This window comes from Brugia malayi (assembly GCF_000002995.4).
Source record: "Brugia malayi strain FR3 genome assembly, contig: Bm_v4_Chr3_scaffold_001, whole genome shotgun sequence".
NCBI classification, from domain to species: domain Eukaryota; kingdom Metazoa; phylum Nematoda; class Chromadorea; order Rhabditida; family Onchocercidae; genus Brugia; species Brugia malayi.
In genome coordinates, this window is record NW_025062477.1 from 11,305,682 (window position 1) to 11,322,850 (window position 17,169).

Here is a 17,169-nt window from a genome sequence, read left to right on the forward strand (position 1 = left end):
GCAAACTACATTCTAATCATTAAACTTCCATTATCTAGTGCTCAGTTAAACATACTGGAAATTGATTTTAGTAAATGTATTAACGATGGAAATAATGTGATCTTTGTTGTTGCCGAGGTCAAATTCCCAGATGACCAACGAGGTCAAGGGTCATAAATAACCCTATCAACATCGCCAGATACATTTACGAACCAATAAAAACACAAATTGATCCATAAATGGAATGCTCTTCCTTTCATCTCCTTTTATCTCCTCATCATTTTCCCTCCCTCCCAAAAAAAAAAAAAACAAAAGAAAAAAAGTAATTCACTGCATCGATAAAGCTAATCCTACAACCCAGTCTGAGGTTAAAGTTCAACTCTGCATTTTACTGTTGCGGTTTGCTGTACCAGATAATTTCTGCTACTATTATTATTCCTTTTCTTTAATATAATATCAAAAGATATTTATCATACAATTCATCTAATTTCTCCCTATTCATATTTCTATATTATTTCATGTATAACGAAAACAACAAAACGATAACAAAAAAAGAAAAAAAAAAGACTCTACGGTCAATCTATCAACAATTTATTACTTGGATATTTTATCAATTACTATCAATACAAATGGCATGCAAAGGCACAAACAATTCAACAGCAACAACTTCAACTTCCAACTCTGATAAAGATGACGGTATTTTTTCATAGAGTCCTTAGTTAAAGGCTGTGTAAAATAGGGCTGTCAGAAGAATTGGGTATGGCGTACTGATAAGAGTTATCGGTGGCATATGTGTAATTATTATTTTTTTTTCTTTTTGTTTCTTTCTTGTTTTAACAATTATCAATAGCTGTATGGAAAGTATTTTTTTTTTCTTTGGATTTTTTCATTTATATTATGACAAGAAAATACTTTGACAGTTGTTATAATCTTAATTGAAAATTTGGAAATTTTGTAGTAGATTAATAAAATAAAATATACTACATATCAGCAATATTGATATCCTATTAGCTGTTATTGGTAGTATTTCATTTTTAGTGTAGATTAATTTGATAATTATTTTGACTTTTGTTTTGATGACTAATTTTATTTGGCAAATTTATTTCCAGATTTAAAAAAAAAAAAAAAAAATTCTTTAAAGTAGCAAAGATTTGCTCAATCTGTAAACTTTTATAATGAAAGGCTTGCTTTACGCAAGGCTTGGATAATCCCTTAAAGCTGTTCCATTTTCTAATTCGTTTTATTCTATTAATTTTATGTTTTTAGTCTTTTCTCTAGGGTGTGACAACTGGACTTCTCCTTACCTTTTAGAGCTTGTCTGTGATTTTTGTCTATGATTTAGAGCTTTTAGAGCTTGGCATCTCTATTATGGAATGTAATCGAAAATAAAAGTTCATCTCACTTAGAAGATTTTTTGTTTGAAGTGTAAAGTATTCATGCCTTTCCTTCTTATTCAATTTTCAGTATTCGGTAGCGATGACTTTACTATAACACCCAATCGGTTGTTTTGGCTAATGCGGAAAAATAATGGAGAGAGACTGCGAGACGCTGAGGGATTTCGTTTACGAGCTGCTGGAATATGCACACGCGGTGAGGGTAACAGCCGGGAAATCTTGCTAGTTACTGGTGGCAAAGACGATGGTCGATGGATCATTCCGGGTGGTGGCATTGAGAAGAATGAAAATGAATCGGATGCCGCTTTACGTGAGGTTTTTGAGGAGGCTGGAGTTAAGGCGGAAATTTTAACTCGTGTCGGAGAATTTAGGGTTAGTGTTTTTTTTTTTCTGCTGCTTGAAGTTTTTATTAATAGAAATCTTGGTAACTTATTTATATAAATTATCCGTCTTCTAAATTTGAACTAAGGGAGAAGACTATCAACAGATGAATGAGATAATAGAACAGTGAAAGTGGATAGATGAGTGAGAAAAATTCTACTTCATACACTGTTCACAATAAAATGGGTTTTCTGCAATGTAAACAATAACCGTATCGTCGAGTTGGACTTTCTTAGGGTAATCCCTTAAGCATTTTATTTAACATTTTACAGTTGCTCCAGGTTTTATGATGTCTGGGAGAGTTATCATGACTTATAATGCAATTAAAAGAAAAAAAAATAGCGAATTTTATTTGATCTTTTATACATCATTTGTAATCCGGTTCTGATTTTCGTTCTGTGACTTTTAAATTTAGGATGAAGAAAGACGGCATCGGACAGTGGTATTTCTTTTAAAAGTTAAGGAAGAATTAAAGGAATGGGAAGATAGCTGTTTCGGACGACAGAGGGAATGGGTAAGCCTACAAGAAGCATTGCGACGAGTGAAACATTCGCAAACATGTATTATTGAACATATTTGTAGTATGTAGCTCAAATTGATTGCGTTCATCCGTCCTTATCTTTTCTTTATTGTGGGAAGATATTAGAAACAGCTTTCAGGGAAGCAGCTTGTGCATTTTTTAAATTTAATTTCGAATTTGAAATTATTCTGATGTATTATGTTTCGAGTTTATCTCTTTTGTCAGTATTTATAATTTCTAATTTTGTCTGCTTTTGATTTATGTTGTTACAATCGATCTGGAGCGTATTTTGTTATATCCTCAGCTTTCAAGAATCTTATTTTTGATTTTAATAAGTTGAGTGGCTCAGGAGGGTGCCATCTTCATTTGCGTTTCATATCGGTGCTTTTATTATATTTCAATTGAGAGCTTCAACAATCAAAGATGTGTAGTTACTTGCTCTTTATTTTATTTGATTGTCTCTTATTGTGTTGCTATCAATAAATCGATTTCCATTTACATGATTTTTTTTCAGCCGGTCTGCTCCGTGCAACCCAATCATTGTTTTTCTTGATCTTAGCTAGATCTTCTATTCAAAATATATTATGGAATCACTTCCTTATTTTTTAGTATGAAGATCATTATGGAAATAATAGTAAACGGAAAAGAATCATCTAACCACTAGAATTTCGCAGACTGATTATTGTGGAGAACGTGCATAATTTGTAACATGTGGGTCGCTGTTTATACATGAAATATTATGTTCACTTTTGAAATCAGTAAATTAGCTTACTGCAAGAGGAAACTGTCAAAGAGTTTCGATAACAAATACTAAAAAATGAATACAAGTTTGAGCTTTGGTCATAATAGTATGCCTGACATCCTGAATTATGTGGATTATTAAAACAAAAGCTTTTGTATTAAACATACCTTGACATGTTTAATAAACATATTAAACATGTCAAGATATTTAAGAAGGTAATTAACTCAAAGATATCACAGATTAAAAACCGTAAAGATGAAAGAAAGGGTGAAGATTTCATCAACTGAGATCAATAGCAGAGTGATTACGCGTTAGCACTGTATAGAGCCATCGCATACAACGGTCAATATTAAGACCTTGTAATGCCGATATCGAGATGAGAGCCAAATCACCCCTATGTCGGTCGTCGGTTGTTAAAACTCTAATTATTTCCGTTCCTATGCATTCTTCTATGTCACTTTTGTTGCAAACAACCAAAACCGGCATTTTTTGAACAGCCTCACTGTTCATTACTAATTCTGAAATTAAAAATCTTGGACTTGAAAAAAGTGAAAAAATAAATCTGCATGAAGCTTAGAAATAATTTCTAATCCATACTTATATTTCCCTAGTTAAAGATTTATTTCAGTATTTGGAAACCTTGATTTGAAGTGATGTCTTCAAAACAAAATATTATTTACTTACTGAATGCTTCACTAACTTCTGGAAATCGATCAGAATCACAGGAGTCAACTACAAATATCAGTGCCTGTGAATCCTCGAAATATTTATGCCAAAGTGACTGCAATTCTTCCTGTCCTCCAAGATCCCAAAAACTGAGACGAATAGAACCAAGTACAATTGTTCCAGCTGCAACAATTATCATAGAACTCTCATTAAAGTGTCACATTTCAAAAAATAAAGAATCAAATTTTTTTTAGAATCGGTACTATGAACATTTCGTATGAAATACCGCAAATCATCTTACCATTTAAACCAACAGTGCTTGTAATCTTCAGTGGATTTAACATCTGATAATTCTTAATAAATCTCGACTTGATCTGTTCCAGAAAGGTCTGTAAATAGTTGATATCTTGTCTGTCAAAAGATAACCTCAAAATATCTACCACAGCTTTCTAACGATTATCCTTTTCTGGAAAATTACAAACATCTCATCACGAGAACAGCTCGAGAATAAGTTATTCGCAGTAGTTTAGAAGGTTGAAACAATTCTTTAAAAAAAAAAAAGGGGGGGGGGGGAAAAAAAAAAAAAACGCAAATAACAATTTACAAGTATCCTTATAAAAAGAAGTGGTAATTTTACGATAGAATCTTGTAAATTTTGAAATATTTGACAAAAATATTCTTAAAGCTAACAAAAAAAAGAAAAAAATTTTGCATTGATCAGAATTTCAAAAATACTTACTGTTTTTCCGGCATTATCCAATCCAACGATAACAATGTAATAATTGCTCTTTCGTCTCAAACGTTCCCATATACCAACTCCAAGTGTATACATCTTTCCGTTTGAAGTATGCTTAACTCCTCTTTTATATACCAAACATGATTGAAAGAAATACAATCCTGAGTTTGGAAAATTTTTCAGGAAACTAAAATTTGCATATATAAAAATGTAATCACATCTATGGATTGTCATATATTATATTCAGTATAGTTTTGAATCATTTCAAATGTAACATAATCTAAATCATTTCAGGTTTAGTACAATTCCAATTCATTTTATATTCAATATAACCTTGAATTATTTTATGCTTAATGTTGTGAACATCCCAATTAAAAATTTGATTGCCTATCCTACATTTTAGACTTCCTAGTGATCAAAGAATTATTATATGAAAGTTTTCTGACAATACAGCTAAATAATATATAAAAATGTAATAGTTGTAAATTGTTTTCGTTCTCTTACAACGAAATTTTGAATATGTATGACTGATTGGCGAGGAGAAGATGAAAGAGGAAAGAAGGGGAAGAGGAAGAGGAAGAAGAGAAGGAAAAATAAATATATTTACCTGGTGGAGGGGTTAAGGGATTTGTCGCAAAAAAAAGAAAAGAAAAAAGGAATAGGATTGATAACGTGGATAGGTATTGAGAAACAGGTAGAATTACCTTCCATATTAAATATTGAGAAAAAAAAAAGAAGGGGAGAAGCATTTTTGATGATCTCATAATATTTCCATTTGTTTTTCATTTCACTACTGCTCACCACATTTATTAATTGTAACTGGCAATTTGGCACTATGTTAATAATAAAAATTATGAAATGTTAAGAGAATTTGATAATTCATCCTCTTTCTCTCCCTCTCCCAATTTTTTTTCTCTCTTCCTTCTCCTTGTATTTCTCTTTCTGATCTTTGTATTTTAATGCAAGTATCCATGTTATAGTTTGATTTACTTGTTTTATTGGTTAAATATTCTCTTCTGATCTATTTATACTAGTAAATGTCGAAGTGATACTATGCTATACTATGAATGCTTTAGCAAAATTAATTTAGCCATGAATAAATGATTTTGCTAAATTGTTCTGTTGTTTACCTATCTCTTCTAATTATATCATTAGTTAGAGTTAGTGAGGGGGAGAAAGAGAGAGGGCGAAATAATTTACCATATGTAATCCATTATTTAGAAATAAATAATTTTGTTTTTCGGACCTTTTCTGGATTTTCTTTTTTTATGCAACAATAATGATGCAACACTTGGTGGTGGAATTTTGAATGGTTTCGTTGAATGCGCTGTTTGAAAATGTATTTCTTTACCTTTCTTTTAGATTGGAATCATCAAAATTAGCAAAGACGTGAGATGTCGGACGGTCTCGTACAGCGACGTAAAACCGTTGCATCTCTCAGAAATGACGAGGTATGCAAACTTAGCTAATTCCTTGTGTTTGGAAAATAAAAAAAAAATTCTCCATATATCTAATCTTTAACAAAGAAATTTTTTTAAATATTTGTGCGTTAGGAAATTACACAGTTTTATTGTTTGATATAATTTAGAAATTTTTTTTTGTTTTTTTGTTTTTTCTAGAATGCGAAAGATTTTGATAATATTGACAGTGATGATTCTAAAGGAGAGTTTGACGATGATAAAGCTACAAGATTAACATTAATGGAACAAATTTTGCTGCTTGGTTTGAAGGATAGAGAAGTTAGCTTTTTTATTTTTAATATAATTCGAATGTTTGTTTGAAATTTGTACTCTTTATTCCTAAAAATTACCATTTATATAACGAAGACCTACTAAATGAATGTTTTGAAATAAATGATTTCGATCATTTATCCTATATAAATGTAATAAATTGAAGATTAAATCCGGCGTGCGACTGTTGTAAATTTTCTGTTATTACTTAGGGTTATACATCATTTTGGAATGACTGCATTAGTAGTGGTCTTCGGGGATGCATTCTCACTGAATTGGCACTAAGGAACCGAATCGAATTAGAGAAATGTGGAATGCGGAAGAAAAGTTTAATGAACAGGAAGGTATACTTTTATAACATATATTTGCATGCTTCTGTCATCATTGTATTTTATATTAAAATTAATTCAGTAAAGAATTGGAATTTTTTTTTTTTTTGTAATTTTATTTTTCATTTGGTCTTTATAGGCATATGCTTGCATTTAAAGAGCAGAGAATGAATGGATTCTGAAAGAAATTGTAGAATTAGAGTATAGAATTTTTTACATCATAAAATTAAACTCAAAATTAATTTGCAGAAAAAATTAATTTTTATTCAGCTGTTAAACATAGTGCTTTTTTTATAGATTAATTAATTAGCGAGACAGGAATGGAATTTACATCATTTTGGCACTTAACTGTCAGAATGATTTTTTACAACTGTACTTTAGGTGTTGTTGAAAAGTGATCAACCCACAGGCGATGTGATTTTGGACGAAACACTAAAGCATATCAAGGAAACACAGCCACCGGAAACCGTGACGAGTTGGATTGAATATCTCAGTGGTGAAACGTGGAATCCACTTAAATTGCGTTATCAGGTTACTTTTTATGATTTTCACTTTTCATTTTGAGATATTATGGATTGTGTCTTTATTTGAACATAATGTCAAAATGTTTTTGTTCAGCTTCGTAATGTACGTGAACGACTGGCGAAAAATTTGGTTGAAAAGGGTGTACTAACAACAGAAAAGCAAAATTTCTTTCTCTTCGACATGACTACTCATCCACTTCATGATTGCAACATGAAACAGAAACTGATTAAGGTTTACATTTTTGTTTTTTAGAAATTTAGAAGATTAACAGTTTGAAAGGGCAGCATTCCTTATTTATTTATGATTTGAATCATCAAGGAATGTTGTCATTATTATTCGGACTCATATTACATTACCTCTGAAATTATTGAGAGATTATCACCAATCATATCAACATGCAGTAGTTGTTTATTTGTAGTTCGTTCAGTTTGTTGCAGTTGCATCGGTTGACATGTTTTTGTTTCTCTTTCTGCTTATTAATGTATTTTAAAGAAACAAAATAAATGAAACATTTATCGTTTATATCTTTTTGTTTTAACCTATTAGCTTATAAGGTCAATTTGGTTCATTACAGTCATTTCATTGTGACCACTTTAAGCAAACATCATTCCGGTTGCTTTTCAATGGAATAGAAATCGAACCTTATTTTTTCCCAAATTTAAGTTGTATTAAGTCATTTAGTCATTAGTAACTTACTAAAATAAAACTGATTGCAGTCGACTATCATATGGTTTGATCTGTTACCTTTTAATAAAATATTCCACTTCATATTAAATTTAATTAATTTAACTAATATTGGATTTAATTTAATTAAGGCATTGTGATACTGGTACCACGACGAAATTTAAATTCAGAAGTATTTTTTTTTTGTCAACGCAGAAAGAAAACGGAAGCAGATTTTTAAGCGCTGTTTTCTTTTTTTCAGAAAGTACAAGAAACTGTATTGTCACGGTGGACTAATGATGTACAGAGGATGGAGAAACGAATGATGTCATTGGTAGTGTTGGCTCATGCTAGCGACGTTTTAGAAAATGCTTTTAACCCTCTTTCTGATCAGGTTCTCTTTATGTTTAATTATTATTAATTCACGACTTAACATATCTTTTTCTAGGGCAATTTTTATTCCACCTATATATAGATTTCAATGTTTTAATGATGTTTGCATGCCACTACATTTTTACCTATTTTCGGAGTACAAAAAAGAAAAAGTTTTTTTGGGTCGCAATTTTTTAGAATGAAATGGAACCTTACTTCAAATCGTAATGTTTTCATCAAAACTCTCGATTTGACAATATGCCAACGGAAATGTGTCGATTAATTTAAATCTATTTTAAGTTGAAATTATTTGCACATATAAATGGTATTTTTCATCGATTTTTCTGAGGTTCTTGTTAAAAAAATTGAATATTTTTCTATTGGAAAATGTTCATTTTCTGAATATGATTTTTTTTTTTCCTTTTTACACCGATTTGGTTCTTACTTCTTAGTGTTCATTGTCAATAATTAGTTCAGAATTTATTGTTTCTTTACTATTTTACTTATCTTACTGAAAGCTTCGTATGTGATTCTTATTTAGAAGGAATTAACAATCTATATGTTATTTCCTTGGCATTTTTCCTGCTTATTGCATCTTATAGATAGTTGTAATTTTTTGACGGAGTTTCATTTCTGTAAGCGGAAAGTTTGTTGTACGACTTTTTTTCTTTCCTTTTTTAAATCATCGACTGAAGTTGAACGAACCTAGTGGCTGTCATAACAAGATAAAAATCGTAATGTTATACATATACTGTCCAATTTTTGCAATGTTCTGCTTGAAGAATGTAAGATTGAGATAATGCGACTTCTTTGTAGAAGACAATAGTCAATCAGTCATTTTTGAGCAATGTTTTAGCATGATGTTAGATCAATTTGTGGCAAAAGTTATCTTTCAAATTTATGTCTGTAAGTATGATTGATTTGAAGTTGAATTTTTTTAAACATAAAAAATGTTAATAGAACTCTTTAATTGACTATCTGATGTCAATTGTACGACTAAAGTTTTAATAGTAGTTCTATTTTCTTCTTCAGGATTATGAAATAGCAATGAAGCGTGTACGATCTTTACTTGAACTTGATTACGACGCTGAAAGCGACAAGAAGAAAGATCCATGTGTTGATGTAATGTGGGCTGTTTTCGGAGCCTTTAACAAATAATTTTTCTTTGGTGACATATCAGAACTGTAATTTGTTGTTTAAATTAGATGAAATGGTTATATTTTTGGGAAAATTTCCTTTGAAAGGTTTGTTACAGAATTCTTATATTTTGTTTGGGATAACATTCTAAGAACGATTCCAAGTGATTAATTTTAATTTATTCGCTGAACTTTCTTCATTAATTTATATCTTTCATTTATTAGTTTTCAGCGCAGTAGTTGCTCCAGAACTTTGTAGCCGGCAATTAAGGCGCTGTAAAATTATAAATTATGACGGAAATAGACTATACTATTGCTAAGCAAGCTACCTCGATCCTCTTTTGTCTTATTTATTGAACAAACATATTTTTGTTTTGTAACATATTTTGGTAGCCATTTCACATAAACATAATCCTTTCACACAACCTTATTTATTTACTAAATTGGGTCTTTCTTTTATTACTGGAATAAGTTTTGGAACCAATACGAATTAGCAAATCGTTATACTAGTAATAATTACAGATTATTTGCACATTCATGTGTGTTTATATGTATGTATGTGTGTTTGAGATGTTTGAAATTAAATTTGAGACCGTTTATGGTGCCTTTATTGCCATTTTTTTTTTTGGAGTGTTGGCAATTTATCTTTATTTCCTTCACATTGTTACATTTCAGACTATTTTCTTTTCGGTTGACTAAGACATCTCTTTGCGTAGATTATTTCGCTCTCCAAATATCGAATATTTCTGTCAAAAGATTTCTCGACTTTCATTGTTTTGTCTTTTCTTGTATCATTTACAATTTTGAACAAATCTAATACTTTTTAGAATGATATTTTTAAACCGCAAAGAATTGCTAAAAGTTACTTCTTTCATGTATTTTTATATTTTCTTGCCAGAAGATTTCCTGAAAAATATGAGATGTCTGTGATAAGCTTTAATAGATGGCTCATAATCTATTGTAATGTTACTATTTTATATAAATTCCACTGATAAAACTTGATGTGGAATAATAAGCACATTTTAAAAGCATTGTATAAAATAACAAAACATAAAGATAGCAATGATTTATATTTTTAATTTCATATTGTTAGTGTAATTCAATTTTTAGTATCGCATTATTCGTATTTCTTCATTACTCGTTTCGATTCTGTATATAATTTATATATACATATACACACATGCATACATATGGGATATTAAGTCGCTTTTTTTTTTTCGTATTAATTTTCATTTACTATTCGCTACTCTTATCCATTGTTATTATTCATATAACATTTCTTTTTTTCTGCAGATTTACTTTGGTGAAATATTTTCCATTTATATTCCTCTTAGCAAGTCAATAAAGCAAATTTTATTTTCTTCATATCTTATTTTACTTTTTTAATGAGGAACTATCACCTGTTACAATTTATAAGCCTAACATATCTCATATTAGTTTTATTATTTATGATAAAAAACACATGGTTTACACTTATGTAACTAACACACAGGGATTATTTTGAACCTTTCTAATAATAGTCGTATCCCAGCACAGCAGTAATAATAGTAGTATATTGCTATGCTAGGATACGCTAGTATTTCACAGCGAGATAGGACTGCATTAAAATTTGATTTAGGAAGTACGTTATGGGATTGAGATGCTCATTCGAGTTAAAGCTTTGGTGTGTTTTTTAGCGTAATTTACGTTTTTAGCAGTTTCTTAGGTTCTCAATTGTTGATAGTATGAGATAAGTTAGACTTACCAATTTTAGCACATGATTACTTACTATTACTTATTATTTGGTAATATATGATCATTAGTAGGAAAAATGGGAGCATATTTATAAAAGTGTTTCGTAACTCAAGTAATTTGATTCTAACCATTGATAATTTGACAAATGACTGAGATATAAAGGACGAATTGATATTAATTGCTTCTTCTGGGAAATTATTTATATTCAGCAATTAGCTAATTATATCATTGTAAGGTAATATATCAGCAGAAGTATAAATCGTAAGTTAACAAATGAACTGTACCTGATCGGTGTATTTTTGCATTTCATAAAGTTGTTTGTTTATTTCTGTTCGTTTCATTTGAAAATCTTTTCGTTGCATGCTTATCGAGGGCTTGAATTGCTATCATGTATTTTTATCTGTTGCAATAATGTCAGGGGTAGTAGGTGAAATTTTTGGAAAATCATCAAAGATGTTGATGCCAACAAAAAATCGGAAAGCTATTTATGAGTATTTGTTCAAAGAAGGCGTATGTGTGGCTAAGAAAGATTATAATTTGAAAACACACCCTAATATACCAAATGTAACCAATTTGGAAGTGATAAAAGCTTGCAAGGTGAGTTATTTTTACTATTTTGATATTTTTCATTTATGTACTGTAGTTTTTTTTTTTTTTAATTAACATAGCAACTTGATGCACTGTAGAAGGTTTGGGCAACATATTTGTGTCGGATAACATTGACATGTATTGTAATATATAACAATTTGGAAATGTTCATATATGGAGGGTTGTATGTGTAAAGTAGAAAAAAAAAAGAAGGATATGGATTTGATTTCTTCCAAGGTGAAAAAATATGTTAATCGAAGTTTTGAACTGCAGAGTCTTGCTTCACGGGAATACGTAAAAGAACAATTTGCTTGGCGGCATCATTATTGGTATTTAACGAATGAAGGCATTGATTATTTGCGAGAATATCTTCATTTGCCAGCTGAAATTGTTCCATCTACTGTCAAGGCCAAACAGCGAGAACCAAGGCTTGGTTTCGAGCGTATGCCCCGAGGTAATCTTGATTTAGCTTCAAAATTTGGTAGCTTGTGAATCTTTTGTTTTCTTAGTTCAAGTGTGGCTAGTTAGAGTTTTTGGCTCCTTGATTTAATGCTTACTAAATTCTGGTCTTTCTACGGAGTAGATTTATTTTCAGGACCGAAAGTAGAAAGCGATAGAGATGCATACCGAACAGCTGAGAAAGTAACCGAGGCGGGTCCAGGTGCAGCACCAGTATCAGGTTATCGGGGTGGATATGGTCGGGGTGCAGGAGCCCTGCAATAAGACTGTATACAAAAAATGATAATGATTGGAAATGTTGTTTTTTGTTGTTATTACTGAATAAATGACTCGAGTAGATGTAATTTTGTAATACACCAGCAGAAGTATAAACCGTATTGCTGCGTCATTATTTCAGATTTAGCATTTAAGTAATGGGATGATAATATGACATATGTAGAAATATAAATTTAAATTTCGGTTTTTTGTTGGTTGTTGCTGTTGATTTGAACTCGTTATGTTGGTAAAAGATTGCGAATGAACTGAAAAAGAATGGTTAGTTATTGAGGAAATGGAAAAGAATATGGAAGACGGCATTTGATTTATTTGTATTTAATGAGCTGAGTCGGAGGGGTTGTATTTTGCAGCAGTGATGGATGTTCCTGGTCCGTCACTTTCGAGTCGCGAGAAACATCATCTGGAAACATCAGATGCGTCATCACTTTTCTTGCTTAAAGGTGAGTTGTACCGGAAAATCGATGAGCAACGTCGAAAAGCTGCTACAGCTACGGTGAAAGCTTCCAACAGGAAGGTATGTAACATTTTCATGTAGCTGTTTTCCGGAATATAAATTTGGATGGTTTATCTTGTTAGTGAGGTGCTGAATATTAGAATCACTTCTTTCCCGAAGATATTTACTGCAGAGAATTTGGTAATCAAGCATTTCAGTGGAGATTTGAAAAATCGCAGTAATTTAAACGGCATTATAAAGAATTTCTATACTGAATTTTCCTGTAGAGTGTTTTACGAATTAGCAAAGAAGAAGAGAAAAAACTTGCGGAGGAGAAACGCCAACGAGAAGCACGTATCCGTGAACTAGAAAAGTCAATAGCACATGATGAAGAACAGAGGAAGCGTGTGCAAAAGATACTAGAAGAGAAAAGTGAAATTTATTCTCGCTTAAGTCGAGGCGAAGCAGTTTTAACTGGTTCGTTTGGTTATTTTTTAGAAGCAGCATTCTTTTTTTTTTTTTTTTTTTGGAAGCACTAAAAACGTAACAAATAATAAAATGTAACAGCGAAAGTGTAGTTTCTTTTCTCTACTTGTATGTGATTTAGTAAAACACATGAGCAAGTACAAGTAATTTAGGAATGATTGGGACATGTACATGAAAAAGTTTTTTTTTTTTCAATTTGCATAATTATTTTTAATTTTGAGTGAGCATTGAGTGGTACAATGGAATGAGTTGTTTGAGAAAAGTCGATAGATAATACATTAAAAGATTCGTTTATTGGCTGGTGTAGAAGTAATAGACTGAAATGTTTAGTTTCGTTCAATACAATGTGTTTTATTAAGTGGAAACAAGTCATTTTTGCTTTTATTGGTAACTGTGTCTTTTGAGAGAAAAAGATGAATTAAAAGCAAATCAAATTATTCTTGCATTTCAGGTGACAATGAACCAGTGGAATTTCTGGTAGACTTCAATGCAAAGAAGCGTGAGCAAGAAGAGCAACGTTTGAATGATGCTGAAAAAGCAAAAAATGAAGAAAGTGAAGCTGTACACTTCAATCCAAACGAAGGTATAATAATTGATCAAAGTTGTTTTCATTTTAATTTTCAGATATAAAAACTAGTCAGTTTGAGTAGTAATACTTCTTGATCGATTTTATTTTTACCTGCTGATCACTAAACTATCCATCATAGTTTCTTATAGTTAGGTCTTATTTTTTTTTACAATATTTCTGAGCATTTTTTTTTCTTGATTATTTAAAAAAAAAAAACTATTTTTTCAATTAGTTTATAAATAAATTTAGAACAGCGAGTTTACGGTGTTTCTCATGTTCCGCTTCCGGTCACTGAAAGTAAAAGGCAAGAACAAATACAAGAGTTACTGGAACTGAGTAAGGTAAGAAATCAAAAATAACTAACACAGTCTAGGATTTTCTTTTCAGTTGCATTTTTCTATATCCATTTTTCGGTGGTGATTTCTCATCTTTAGAAAACTGAAGTTAATCGAGCGAAAAGAAAACATTTACTTGAAGAACGAGAAAAGAAGAAGTGGGAACAGTTGAATAGAATACGGAAGCGAAAAGGTTTGGAAGAATTACCCTCATGGAACTCTGAAGGTAAATATTATTTAGTGATTTTAAGTCTTAGTAGTATACCATGTAGTGGAAGACATAATTTAACTGTAAATCGAAAAGGATTTATGTTTTTCACTCCGTGATGAATATTGCATAGAAATTTCAGTTATACTTGTTTCCACTTTATTGCTTTCCTTGTTAGCTTATTTCTTTATTTCAGGAGATAATGAAGCGAATTTTCTTGACATTCCACTTCCTGATCAACTGCCAAAAGCTGAAACGGTGCAACCAGAACCAAAAAAATTCATCCCTGTTCGTGAGTGGGATCGTGGAAAAGGTATGTTTTTTAACTGAGGAGAGGATCACCAGTATAAATATCTCTACTGTCATGTCTTTTGATATTAGTGAAAAAATGACGCACATATTAAATTATTTGTATTTCAGTGCTTTATGATAGATGGATCACAAAACAGCGTGATGAACGTGATGATGAATTTGCACCACCTTCAAGCTACTTTAGATAATTCATAATTGAACTATTCTTTCCTTAGGCATTTCAAATTTTTAATTTTATGTATATAAGTCTTAATAAAGGTATTTGACAAAGTTTTCTCATCTTCTGATAAATGTTATTTCATTCAATATCAATATTCATTTATATAATCAGTGTATAGTGTATATTTGAATTTATTAAATGCATTAGATGACTGAAATATTACTGTAGAAAAATGAAGTTCGTAAGATAATTTGTGGAAGTCACTGGTAGATTTATATCTTTAAACATTAGATTTGGAATGAAATATATGACTGAGTAAGGTTATCTTTTATAAGAAATCATGTTCTACCTTCAAACTATGATAAGTAATTCTCGTGATAAATCGAATTGAATATAATATATCGTGGATAGCTTGGACGATTGCTTGAATTGAACGGTTTGACACATAGCATTTCATAACTGTTCCAAAACATTTTTGTTTGTATTACGAATATACTGCTCGAGATCTTTGTAGTTGAAGTCTTTTTGCATTATTGGTAGATTCGACTAAATACAAAGGGAAGTACTTACATCTTTTCTGAATGTTTCAGAATGAATTTTAATCCAAACTTTGAAGAAATAGGAAATGCATTCATCCAACATTATTATTCGAAATTCGATGTGCAAGATCCTGCAGCACGAAGTTCAGGTCTAAGCGATCTTTACGATCCAATGAATTCCTACATGACATTTGAGGGTGTACAAGTAAAGGGACGGGATTCTATTTTGCAGAAATTTGCTGTAAGTACTTTTCTTGCAGAGTAGGATTACCAATTTCTCAACAGGAAAGTGTTATAGGCTAACGAGAAAATTATGTTTCTATTAATCAGCTTATTGTCTAACGATTTCTAGGATATTTACAACCTCATAGAATTGAAGAATAGAATATCACTTTATTCTTAATATATATACTCTAACAACATTCATTTTTCTTTCAGGCCTTGCCGTTTAGGATGATACAACGAGCGATAACAAAAACAGATTGTCAACCACTACCAGACGGGTCTATACTTGTTGCAGTCATTGGACAGCTTAAGGTTGTCTCTTTTTCTTTCTAAATTTCGACTTCTGATTTAAAGGAATTATGCCGGTGGGGAACTATAATACTGGGCATAAATAAACCTTGCAAATAAAATGGTCTGATTTTGTATTGCATCATTCAAGTCCTGAAATTTATTTTTCTGTATAAATTTACTAAATTTTTTGAGATTAATTAGTTTGCAGCTTGAATCTTGTTATTGAGAGAAAAGTTTTCTTATTAAAAAATGATTTAAATTTTCCATCACGGAACAATAATTGCACCATTTTTTCTTTTTTTTTTTTTTTCATTATTGAAGTAGACATGGAACGAAACATACTGCAAAAACGCGTTAATATTTATGTTAGGTTTTATAAAACAGAAAGCCTAGTTGCTGTTAGACGTCTTAATTAATAAGAATGTTTAACGCGTTTTTGTGAAATTATTAGGTCATATAAGTGGTTATCTGGATGAGTAATTTTATATAGTATTTTATTATCTGAAAATATTTTCGAGGTTTTTTATCGAAAAAAGCGATTTCGACAATTTTTTTTTTCCAGACGGATGATGATCCAATTCAGTCGTTCAATCACTTTTTCGTACTTCGTCCTGCAACCGGTTCATTTTTCATCTCAAATGAAATCTTCCGTTTAGTATTACACGATCACTGACAACAGTATGATATGCCATTATTGCTTTCTCTCTCACTTTTTCGTTTTTCCCTTGACATAGTTTAATATTTTTGTTGTTTTCATCAACTTACATTGAAGTAAAAAGAGTAAAATGCTGCCTATCAATGATATTTATTTAAATTGAATGTTTTATCATTTTAAATATTACATTCTTTGTGTCCTTTATTTGACTGAATTCATAGTTGGTTTAAATTGAATTAGGTTTATGAATGAAGTTTTGGATATGTGTTACATTGATTTTATGCTAGAACCTAATTATTTTTTTTATTCTTCTCAAAAATAATATAAGATTTTGAATACCTAAAAATCTTTTTCTTATCCATTAATGGATGGTTACCTTTGATCTCGCTCAACGCTGATAAGAATAAATGATATGCTTGACCTCCATCTATGCCAAATTTTGATAAGCATTTCATGACATATCCCCTACTCCTTTTAGCATCTTTTGATAGCTGCATATTTGTTTCATGACGTAATTAATTATTTCTTGTTGCATTATCTTCCAACTTTGAAATATTTTCTTAGTGAGACTTTGTGCTCAATTTTTTTAACACTCTTTTTTTTATTCTTTTGACTTTTTGAAGAGAAAAATATTCCTTCGTTTTGTTAGTGTTACAATGTGTGATGTATGTTGATATCAGTAAATGTATTTGTATAACAAAATGATAGCATTTGCTTTTATTGTTTC

The 17,169-nt window shown here is 30.7% G+C and overlaps 6 protein-coding genes across 9 annotated transcripts; 5 read left to right on the forward strand and 1 right to left on the reverse strand.

Moving 5' to 3' along the window:
• Positions 1–608: 608 nt before the first annotated feature.
• Positions 609–2,343, forward strand: Bm7189 (hydrolase, NUDIX family protein; the record flags this gene model as incomplete). Its single annotated transcript, XM_043080862.1, has 3 exons — positions 609–675; positions 1,444–1,745; positions 2,170–2,343. The coding sequence occupies 3 exons, from the start codon at positions 609–611 to the stop codon at positions 2,341–2,343; spliced, it is 543 nt and encodes a 180-aa protein (XP_042936796.1).
• A 952-nt stretch (positions 2,344–3,295) lies between these two features.
• On the reverse strand, positions 3,296–4,514 carry Bm6801 (small GTP-binding protein domain containing protein; the record flags this gene model as incomplete). 2 transcript variants are annotated; one of them, XM_043080863.1, is made up of 4 exons in its annotated part: positions 3,296–3,534; positions 3,701–3,865; positions 3,984–4,071; positions 4,422–4,514. In XM_043080863.1, the coding sequence occupies 4 exons, from the start codon at positions 4,512–4,514 to the stop codon at positions 3,296–3,298; spliced, it is 585 nt and encodes a 194-aa protein (XP_042936797.1). The 2 variants fall into 2 exon arrangements, with proteins under 2 accessions (XP_042936797.1, XP_042936798.1); XM_043080864.1 differs by having other exon boundaries at positions 3,529–3,534; positions 3,717–3,865.
• Positions 4,515–5,812: 1,298 nt separating this feature from the next.
• On the forward strand, positions 5,813–9,195 carry Bm6623 (trans-Golgi protein GMx33, putative; the record flags this gene model as incomplete). The annotated part of the gene is made up of 7 exons (XM_001894860.1): positions 5,813–5,869; positions 6,038–6,157; positions 6,361–6,492; positions 6,859–7,008; positions 7,096–7,233; positions 7,928–8,059; positions 9,070–9,195. The coding sequence occupies 7 exons, from the start codon at positions 5,813–5,815 to the stop codon at positions 9,193–9,195; spliced, it is 855 nt and encodes a 284-aa protein (XP_001894895.1).
• Positions 9,196–11,360: 2,165 nt separating this feature from the next.
• Bma-rps-10 (40S ribosomal protein S10, putative) lies at positions 11,361–12,218 on the forward strand (the record flags this gene model as incomplete). Its single annotated transcript, XM_001894861.2, has 3 exons — positions 11,361–11,504; positions 11,769–11,949; positions 12,091–12,218. 3 exons carry the CDS (start codon positions 11,361–11,363, stop codon positions 12,216–12,218), a joined length of 453 nt encoding a protein of 150 aa, XP_001894896.2.
• Positions 12,219–12,585: 367 nt separating this feature from the next.
• Positions 12,586–14,760, forward strand: Bm2640 (nuclear transport factor 2 (NTF-2), putative; the record flags this gene model as incomplete). The annotated part of the gene is made up of 7 exons (XM_043080865.1): positions 12,586–12,744; positions 12,951–13,140; positions 13,601–13,732; positions 13,967–14,058; positions 14,152–14,278; positions 14,457–14,573; positions 14,681–14,760. 7 exons carry the CDS (start codon positions 12,586–12,588, stop codon positions 14,758–14,760), a joined length of 897 nt encoding a protein of 298 aa, XP_042936799.1.
• Positions 14,761–15,323: 563 nt separating this feature from the next.
• Positions 15,324–16,460, forward strand: Bma-ran-4 (nuclear transport factor 2 (NTF-2), putative; the record flags this gene model as incomplete). 3 transcript variants are annotated; one of them, XM_043080866.1, is made up of 3 exons in its annotated part: positions 15,324–15,512; positions 15,710–15,808; positions 16,350–16,460. In XM_043080866.1, 3 exons carry the CDS (start codon positions 15,324–15,326, stop codon positions 16,458–16,460), a joined length of 399 nt encoding a protein of 132 aa, XP_042936800.1. The 3 variants fall into 3 exon arrangements, with proteins under 3 accessions (XP_042936800.1, XP_042936801.1, XP_042936802.1); XM_043080867.1 differs by having other exon boundaries at positions 15,358–15,420; XM_043080868.1 differs by lacking the exon at positions 15,324–15,512 and having other exon boundaries at positions 15,725–15,808.
• Between the last annotated feature and the right edge of the window lie 709 nt (positions 16,461–17,169).